This window comes from Takifugu flavidus, chromosome 9 (assembly GCF_003711565.1).
Source record: "Takifugu flavidus isolate HTHZ2018 chromosome 9, ASM371156v2, whole genome shotgun sequence".
NCBI lineage: Eukaryota > Metazoa > Chordata > Actinopteri > Tetraodontiformes > Tetraodontidae > Takifugu > Takifugu flavidus.
In genome coordinates this window covers 2,203,241-2,212,095 of record NC_079528.1, presented here as the reverse complement: position 1 = coordinate 2,212,095, position 8,855 = coordinate 2,203,241, and the positions used below count along the sequence as shown (strand labels likewise).

The window sequence follows — 8,855 nt, the reverse complement described above, 5'->3', positions numbered from 1 at the left end:
TCAGTGGTAAACTGTTTATGACCATCGGTATAAAGATACAGCACGATTTGTGCTGTGACTTCTGAGCTTTTTTCATCAGATATGAGCGGATTTCTGTCATGAACAACTCTATTATTGGCGCACTCTGATAGCACACTTTTCAACAAGTGTGAAAGCAAAGACCTTACAAGCAAAACAGGGGGAGAGTGTTACATTTCAGACAGAATGTCACATTTCTGTGTAGCTGAAGTTGAAGGAAGTACCTGCATGCCCACTATAACTGGAGGCTGAGTAAAGTACAGAGCAGATGGGCGTTGTTTTTGTGGTAAACGTCATGCATCAGCAGTATCATATCGGAGGGGCTATAAAAAAGGGTACCTATAAAAGAAAACTACGATTTTGTGCAGCGACATATCCTCTCAATTGTCTCTGCTCAGGACACCTGCTCAGCATCACTTAGAGGTAAATGAATTTACATTTTGTTGGTCCTTCCAATTCAGAAATTCTTGGATGTGAACAGATTTTAGCCTGACGTTTCTGATGTAAACAATGCTTCCTAAAAGTTTCAGTAAAACCCCAAAATTAGTTTAAAAGGGAGACTTTTTTTCCCTCTTTGCAGGCTTGACTTTGACAGAGCTGACAATTATTCACTGATCCACCCTTTTTTCCCTGTTCCTCCTGTGTCGCTTCACTCGCTCTTCATTTACCCCCTCTCCTTCATCCACATCCACCACATTCCCACCTGCCCCACCTCCCTGCACCCTTCGTTCCTGCTCCAGAACCATGTCGTGCAATTCGCTGAAGTCCTTCCTGTGGAGCCTCTCTAGGAGGAAGCCTCTGGATCCTGAGGGCGAGGAGTCCACGTTTAACCGATGCCTGGGCACTCTAGACCTGGTGGCCCTCGGGGTGGGCAGCACTCTGGGGGCAGGGGTCTATGTCCTGTCAGGAGAGGTGGCCAGGGACACTGCGGGGCCCAGTATTATCATCTCCTTCTTCATCGCTGCCATGGCGTCCATATTCGCAGGACTATGCTATGCAGAGTTTGGGTCTCGGGTTCCTAAAACGGGCTCGGCGTACCTTTACAGCTACGTGACCGTGGGAGAGCTGCTGGCCTTCATCACTGGATGGAATCTGTTGCTTTCTTACGTCATAGGTAAGTGCACCACAGGATTTCCATCAAGCGCTTTGACAAAACCTATTCTATAGATGTCGGGCCCAGAGTGTAGTTCTATCTGGCAGTCTTCACTCTTCTTGCGTAACACGCGCGTCTCAGTGACAGTGCTGAATCTGATAAATGATCAACTATCAACACCAGAATCTCTGTGACCTTTCAGCTGCTGTAAATAAGCTGCGTCACTCTTTTTTTTACCATGAAACTTTGAAGATTTACCTGCTTTTGCTGACATTTACACAAGTTTTTGAAAGTCCTCTCTACCACACTCCTCAATTTGAATATATGGTTTTGAGTGACGCAGAGGCCAGAATGACAACGGCTGCAATCTGTTTATGATGTGAAATGGTGATTATCGTATCTAATATCTTAATATCTAATATCTTTCTGACATTGACTTCTCAGGAACATCCAGCGTCGCCGTAGCCTGGAGTGGAACCTTTGATGAACTCATAGGTGGCCACATACTGGATTTCTTTAAAGAAAATATACCCATCTACGCCGATGGCTTGGCCCCTTACCCGGATTTCTTTGCCGTGGGCCTAATTTTGATTCTGTCAGGTAGCATCGCACAGCGACTCCCTCTGACAAGCTTCCACGTTGATTATTTGCAGCCTACAGTGTCAAATGTTCTCTGTTTGCCTACAAAGGCGTCTTGGCGTTCGGAGTCAAGGAGTCGACGACAATCAACAAGATCTTCACGGCCGTCAACATCCTGGTGCTTCTGTTCGTGGCCATCTCTGGTTTCATCAAGGGCAACCTCGGCAACTGGGAGATCAGTAAAGACGAGCTGTTGAATAACACGTAATGAAATACTGAATCATTTGCACACACGCCTTCATTAACTGCAGGAATTCCCTTATTTGATGTCTCATTTTGCTTCGGCAGATACTCTAATGCCACTGGAACACATAAAGGCGGAGAGGGTGGCTTCTTCCCGTTTGGTTTTGCTGGGACCCTGGCCGGAGCTGCAACCTGCTTTTACGCTTTTGTCGGATTTGACTGCATAGCCACAACAGGTACAGCAGCAAAAGCAGCACCAACATAACAGTGTCAGCACATCATAGTTGGTTAAAGGCACCCCTGGAGATGAGGCTTTATCAGATTAAATATATGAGATTAGGGCAAAATGGAGTTTAATTGCATTCTAAAAGAATTTTATTGCATTTAAAGCCCTGCCTATGAAATTGATGATTAACCTAAATCAATAATTTGCCAATGTGGATGATGCCTCTGGATTGCCAGGCGTTTATCATTAGGCCTTCATTGGTGAACTGGCTTGATACCGTCAATAAAATCTCCAGGAAATCAAAGGAAGGTTTTGATGAAGTTCATCCAACAGGAGTCAAAGCTCAGCCAGTCTTGCTTTCTGTCACATCACGCAGACCTTGTGCCTGGAACCGTATTTGTAAAATTGCAGTAATAAGCAATAAACCCTCAACAACAGTGACTTCTTTATCTCGCACTATCAGTTATGCGTTCATTTATTATGTACAAACTGGATCCAGCCTTCAAATAAAATGTAGTAAAACTCTATAATATTTAATCTCGACTTTTTCGTTTCTAGGCGAGGAAGTGAAGGATCCGCAGAAGTCCATTCCTGTGGGTATCGTGGCCTCGTTACTCATCTGCTTCGTGGCGTACTTCGCCGTGTCGGCTGCTCTCACCCTGATGATGCCCTACTACTTGCTCGATGAAAAAAGCCCCCTGCCTGTGGCCTTTGAACACATCGGCTGGGGTCCAGCCAAATATGTGGTAGCCGTGGGGTCGCTCTGCGCTCTGTCCACCAGGTACGGGACCACCTGCTCGGTGTGGGGGGAGAGGGCAGAACTCCTGCATTTCAGAATGAATTCGTGCTCGAAATGTTTGACCATTAATGAGTGCTGTCGATTCTGTTGGTGTTTTCCCGGGATTGTCTCTGCAGCCTTTTGGGGTCAATGTTCCCGATGCCCAGAGTTCTCTTCGCCATGGCCAGAGACGGCCTGCTCTTCCAGCCCTTGACCAAAGTCACCTCCAAAGGCAGTCCTGCTGTAGCGACCATAGCTTCAGGCATTGTGGCGGGTACAGACATCCCAGCATTTCTATACCTCCATATGTGCACGTGATTATGATTGTGGGACTGGAAGTAATGCTGTTTTCATCTGCAGCCTTTATGGCTCTGCTGTTTGACCTGAAGGCTCTGGTGGACATGATGTCCATTGGCACCCTTTTTGCCTACACACTCGTGGCAGTATGTATCTTAATATTAAGGTATGATATTACACGTTTATATATGTTTGAGCTCCAATCGACGTGTCGTCGTATGTGTGGTGATTTGATCAATTACGGTTTGGTATCAAGGTACCAAGAGGATCCAGTGGAAGTCCAGGTCAAGTCCAAGTTTAACCCGCTGAAACCTCCACCTTTGGCGACTGCCTCCACCTCACAAGCCGTCACCATCATGACTGTAATATCAGGTGCCAACGAACACGAGCGTTCATGCCCCGTTTTTATTCCTATATGTTAACAACCTCTTTCCTATGTGCTGAAGTGGCGTCCATGGTTGGACTGTGCGTGACCCTGACCCAAGCCATCGACGCGCTGGCCAGGGTGGAGGCGTGGAGCGTCGCGCTCGTCTGCATCCTCGGCACCATCGTGCTGATCAACACCGCTCTGATCTTCAGACAACCGCAAAATGGCACCAAAGCAACCTTCATGGTAAAACAAAACTACATTCTAAAGCAACTTTGGCCACAATTTCTGCGTAAGATCCGATTACATCATTTTATTCCATCTTTGCAGATGCCTTTAGTTCCGTTTTTGCCTATACTGAGTATCTTTATCAATTCCTACCTGATGGTCCAGTTAGGCCCAGACACGTGGATACGATACGCTGCTTGGATGGCAGTGGGTAAGACTGTGCACTTCTGAAGCAGAGCTTTAGAGAGCTTTTCACTCAGAACCTGAACTAATGATCACTTATGATCCCTTCTGGCTGCAGGGTTAGCCATCTACTTCATCTACGGTATCCGCTTCAGCACTCAGAGGACACGTGTGCTGCCCGGCAGGGCTGCGATCGAAACTGTCTGCAGCAAGACAGAGAAAGGTGACATCATTGAAGAAAAGTTCTGAGAGCAGAGAACAGGCTGTTTTTTGTTTTATTATTATTATTAAATTTAGAGTTTGTGCAGCATTGTTAGTGCAAAAGTACACTTCGACAAGAACGTCTCTTGTGTAATATCAAATCCTGTGATGTGTATATTAATTTAACACTGTCCGAATGATGTGGGTTTTTGTTTTTTTTTTACGTATTAAATGTAGAGTTTTACAGGTTCATGAACAATGTAGATACAGAACTTTGCCCATATGTTTTGTATGGTAAATGGTAATAGTAAATTATTAATTTGTGTTTTGTGTAAATATGTACAGTGTACTTTTTAATTAATAAAATGCAAAACAACCCAGATTTGGCTGTCACCTGGGGTTCATTTTCAGAGCTTTTTATCTTGGATAAAACATTCAAATCCAACTCACTAGCGGGAGTTTAGTGAGAATAAAAGGGTCTTTCACAGCAGCTTAGCATGTGTCACATTTATAGTAATTGTTCCTAATGGCTGCAGCATTACAGTTATTTCAGTCCTTCAACACCAGCGTCCCTTTTAAGAAAGTTCACGTTTCTAATTAGAATTTGTGGCAACCAAAGTCAGTTAGAGGTTTGATTTGCTTTACCAGCAGCATTTGTGGAACAGAAAGTTTATTGGCCCGGGCCAGCAAATGTTTAGCCTTGCAGTGCTCCCGTTCCACGCTGCTAACACACCTCCAGCAGCAGCTAAGCAAACACGTGAGGCCTCCCTGTCCCTGCCCTCCCATTGGCCCACACAAGATTGAAAGGCTCTATTGAGCCATTCAGAAAGAATTTGGGGAGCTCCTGCTGCTCTCACAAGGAAGAATTTGTGTCGCCCTGGCACACAGCTGACGGCTCGTTGTTCAACTCCTTCTGTTTCTTTCTCCTTCTCGTCTTTCTGCCCACATTCTCAGCGTCAACCTGTGGGATCGACACTGCCGCTGTGATATGATCAATTATGTCTTTGGCAAACGTGTTTGTCTCAAAGCGTGGGCTCGTGCTGAGTGCCCTCCTTGTTTGTGCTGTAATCTTTGAATTAGGTAAGTGACTTTTTTTCTTCCTATGGACAGCAGAAATCTGCTGGCTTCACACACACACAGTGTAAATGAAATATACTTGTTACAAATATCCTGCAGTGGTGCGTCACATGCTCTGTACTGTGCACAGCTGACTGCGAGAAAGACGTCCACAAACAGAGGAGCACTACAGCTAAGACCAAACCAAAGCTTGTGAAGTCACCAAATAAGAGGCCCAAAGCCCAGAACAAGGCGAGAACACAGGCGGTACTCACACAGGTAGATATTTATCACAGCACTCTTTACTGTTCATGGAGGGTTTTAGCTGTAGGTTTTGTCTTTTTATGTCACAAAAAGGTGTTAAAGAAGGGGAAGTTTAAAAAAGTTGGAGAGACTTTAAGCGTGCTGACGGGGGACACCCTGGAGCTGAGGTGCAGGGGCAAACGTGTGCAGTGGAGCGTTCCCACATACCTGCAGGAGGATCACGATGGAAGGCTCAAGTAGGCAACTTTTAGTTTTCATTAAAATGCTGTAAAAGAGACCAAGGTGCTGAAAGTGTTGATTTGGTTAAATCTAGGTTTTAATATAGCAAGAAAACCCTTCAAAAACATCAGACAAACTTCTCCCAGAACTGCTGTGAGGCGTTATTGATAAAGACAAAAGAAACATGCAACATTTGAGCAGAATGCTGCTACTCTGCAGTCAAATCTACAGATCATTAGGCTCTATTCTATCTGGATGGTGTTAGAGATAGCTCTGTGACCAAACTGTTTTTTACATCCTTCTGCCCTTTTTGAAACTCTCACTGCTCTAACAATCAACACATGACCCTCCCAGCGCCCCTACCGGCAATATACATGCATTACAACTATTCTTGTAGGTGTAACTTTCATTTTAGCTCCACATGTGTGAATACACACTTCCAGATAAGTTAATGATTGCCGTCAGACAACTGACAGATATATTTATGAAAGGTGTATTATTTATTTTGCAATTTACAGATGGACACAGGATTGATGGATGGGTAAATCCAGGAATCATTATTAGCAGGGAAAGTCTATGTACAGTAGATGAGATTGGACAACGCACCACTTTAATGCTGCAGACAGTTAATGGATACTGAAACTTTTGCCACCTCTAAACTGTGTTTCTGATTGAACGCATGCAAGTTAGAATTTCTCAGTCTCAGTTGCTTCTGTTGTTTATGCAGGACGGTCCAACAAGAGCGGTATGGTGTCCTGAGGGTGGTCAACAGCACCGGTGCCGACACAGGCGAGTTCGCCTGTTACCCTCTGTACTGTGAAGATGCAGACTGCAGGAGGGAGTACGACAAAGCAGCCAGAGTCTTTGTATTCTTCCCAGGTACAAAACCAAAGTGATGATTTCGGTCTCTTTTTTTCCAACGAGATGATGCCGAAAAAACATCCCAAGTTTTGGTTTTTTTCACGCAACAGCTCGTTGTTTCCGCACGCGATAAAAAAATAACGACCAGCTCTGTTTCTGTAATCTGCATCAGTGGTCAGAGGATTGTTTCACCAGAACATAAAGTTTATTGGGCATCAAATGTTTTTATAATCCAGAGCGCCGTCTTCATCTGGACGGCGTGGCGTGTTTTATGCTGCTGCCACAGTAACAGTACTGTTACTACGAATGAGCTTTATTGATGTTAACGTGTTCATTTCTGCTTTGGTCTGGTAAAAGTCCTCTTAACTCTTTATCTTATCTTTTTATCATCATCTCCTTTATCCTCACGCACCACCACCAGACCCACAGGATCTATTTGTTCCATCCTCTGACCATTACGAGGTGATTCAACTCAGGACCAACTGGCCGACCCTCCTGCCCTGCCAGGTGACCTCCCCAGAGGCAAAAGTGACTCTGCATCGGGAGTTTCCGCCGGCAGAAGTGGCTGTAGACGGAACGGACATCTCCTTTAATGTCATGAAGGGCTTCACCATCCACAGGCCCAGGCCTCATCACGCCGGGGCCATGTACTGCGTGGCCAGTCTGGGCGGCCTGAGGCAGAGCTCCACCAAGTACATGCTCATCTACGTCCACTGTGGGTGGAAAGGCGACAGAAAGAGCATGCTGACCGCTGCAAGTCAATTATTGCTGGGCTCAGTTTACCATTTGGGTCAATCATTCACCTTTTCCTTGTGTCATCAGACCCAATGGCTCCTCCAGCTCCAGTCATCCAGGCCTCTGCAGGCTCAGTGGCTGTGGGAGAGAACCTGCGCGTCAGCTGCTCTGCGGTGGGGGAGCAGGATGTGGGGGTGGAGTTCAACTGGGAATACCCAGGACAGTCGGTACAACCCCACCATCAACATTTTGCATACGTCTTATCTTTCCGGCCCATTTTGTAAGATGTTAACCAGGAGGAGCGTCCATGCGAGTAACCGCAGCACCTGGAGATGATTTATTAAGCTGCAAACTAATAATGTCGCCTTGTAAATGCGTACTTTTCCACGCTGCGCCTCACTGTGTGCTCATAAAATACATTCGTTAGCTAATTTTTGTTTTTTTTAACAGATTGGGAGGCCTTTGTACACACAAGAGAGCATCAGTCCAGTGGACGGAGAACCAGCTCGCCAGAGGTCCCAGTCTGTGCTCCTGGTGGATGAGGTGAGGGACGTGGACCAGGGGACCTACACCTGCACTGCCCAGAACCTGCAAGGAGCCAAATCAGTGTCCACAAATGTTAAAGTGCTGCCCAAGCCCAAACTCAAGAAACTATCATCAGTCAGACAGTGAGGGGGAATATGGAGGGCTTGTTAAGTGTTGTGTGACTGTATGTTGTGCAATAGGATCAAGTGTTTTGTTCTGGAGACATCTTATAAACTATTTTTATATATTTTATAATGTTCAGTTAAAGTGAAGTGCAGTGAAATAAACCATGGGAGTAACAATCGAGTTGTTATTACATGAGAAAATACACATTTCTTTTTACAACATTTTAATATTTTGGAAATAAATTAATGAAACTCCATTGTCAGCTCCATAAAGTTTTGCTTTTAAGAAGGAAAAATGATTCTGTGTATAATCTTAAAAAGAGCCCAGACAACAGTGATTAGCTGAAAGTCCGAATTAGAGAATTTTAGGGACACAGACGACATTCAAACCTGTCGAGTTAATTTAAATTGTATTCAACTATTTGGAACACATGAAAAAACAATTACAAGCCACCATACTAGGAATTGACATGAATGTTTATCACTAAATAATAAATAATCGTTTTTAGTTGTATTAGTGAGCTTTCATACAAAATGTTAAAATAATGCCGTTAGCTTTAATTGCAGTTACAGTATATTTAGTTAAATGGTCGCGCTGTGTGTTGAAATTTGTCGCCCTCTGCTGGTTTTAAGATTAAACTTCGTAAAAATGTAAAAAAAAAAAGTGTAAAAATGTGATTAAAATAAACGTCGTTGCTGACAGCTTAAAACATGTTGTTGGATGAGAAACGTTCTCAAAAAGTTATTAAATAAGTAAACTTAATAATCACTTGTGTCCTCATTTTTAAATGTGAAATTTCCTCTGAAATTAAGTGCCGGTTTTTTTAATTTCAGCTGTTAAATAATTTTTAACGAAG

General features: G+C 44.3%; 2 protein-coding genes across 2 annotated transcripts; both read left to right on the top strand.

The window, feature by feature from the left end:
- Positions 1-660: 660 nt before the first annotated feature.
- LOC130530857 (cationic amino acid transporter 2-like) lies at positions 661-4,595 on the top strand. The gene is made up of 11 exons (XM_057042377.1): positions 661-1,132; positions 1,556-1,711; positions 1,801-1,954; positions 2,039-2,169; positions 2,718-2,940; positions 3,075-3,211; positions 3,298-3,400; positions 3,491-3,606; positions 3,681-3,847; positions 3,932-4,040; positions 4,131-4,595. Exons 1-11 carry the CDS (start codon positions 763-765, stop codon positions 4,259-4,261), a joined length of 1,797 nt encoding a protein of 598 aa, XP_056898357.1. The 5' UTR covers positions 661-762; the 3' UTR covers positions 4,262-4,595.
- Positions 4,596-5,058: 463 nt separating this feature from the next.
- Positions 5,059-8,175, top strand: LOC130530859 (platelet-derived growth factor receptor-like protein). Its single transcript, XM_057042380.1, has 7 exons — positions 5,059-5,293; positions 5,421-5,548; positions 5,627-5,769; positions 6,480-6,631; positions 7,035-7,328; positions 7,436-7,575; positions 7,799-8,175. The coding sequence occupies exons 1-7, from the start codon at positions 5,212-5,214 to the stop codon at positions 8,018-8,020; spliced, it is 1,161 nt and encodes a 386-aa protein (XP_056898360.1). The 5' UTR covers positions 5,059-5,211; the 3' UTR covers positions 8,021-8,175.
- The last annotated feature ends 680 nt before the right edge of the window (positions 8,176-8,855 follow it).

Excerpts from the sequence above, each read along its gene's own strand:
- LOC130530857 (XM_057042377.1), top strand. The coding sequence starts at position 763 with ATGTCGTGCAATTCGCTGAAGTCCTTCCTGTGGAGCCTCTCTAGGAGG. Across the intron at positions 3,607-3,680 it reads CATCATGACTGTAATATCAG|TGGCGTCCATGGTTGGACTG; the intron begins GTGCCAACGAAC and ends TATGTGCTGAAG. Across the intron at positions 3,848-3,931 it reads GCACCAAAGCAACCTTCATG|ATGCCTTTAGTTCCGTTTTT; the intron begins GTAAAACAAAAC and ends CCATCTTTGCAG.
- LOC130530859 (XM_057042380.1), top strand. The coding sequence starts at position 5,212 with ATGTCTTTGGCAAACGTGTTTGTCTCAAAGCGTGGGCTCGTGCTGAGT. Across the intron at positions 5,770-6,479 it reads GATCACGATGGAAGGCTCAA|GACGGTCCAACAAGAGCGGT; the intron begins GTAGGCAACTTT and ends TTGTTTATGCAG. Across the intron at positions 6,632-7,034 it reads AGTCTTTGTATTCTTCCCAG|ACCCACAGGATCTATTTGTT; the intron begins GTACAAAACCAA and ends CACCACCACCAG.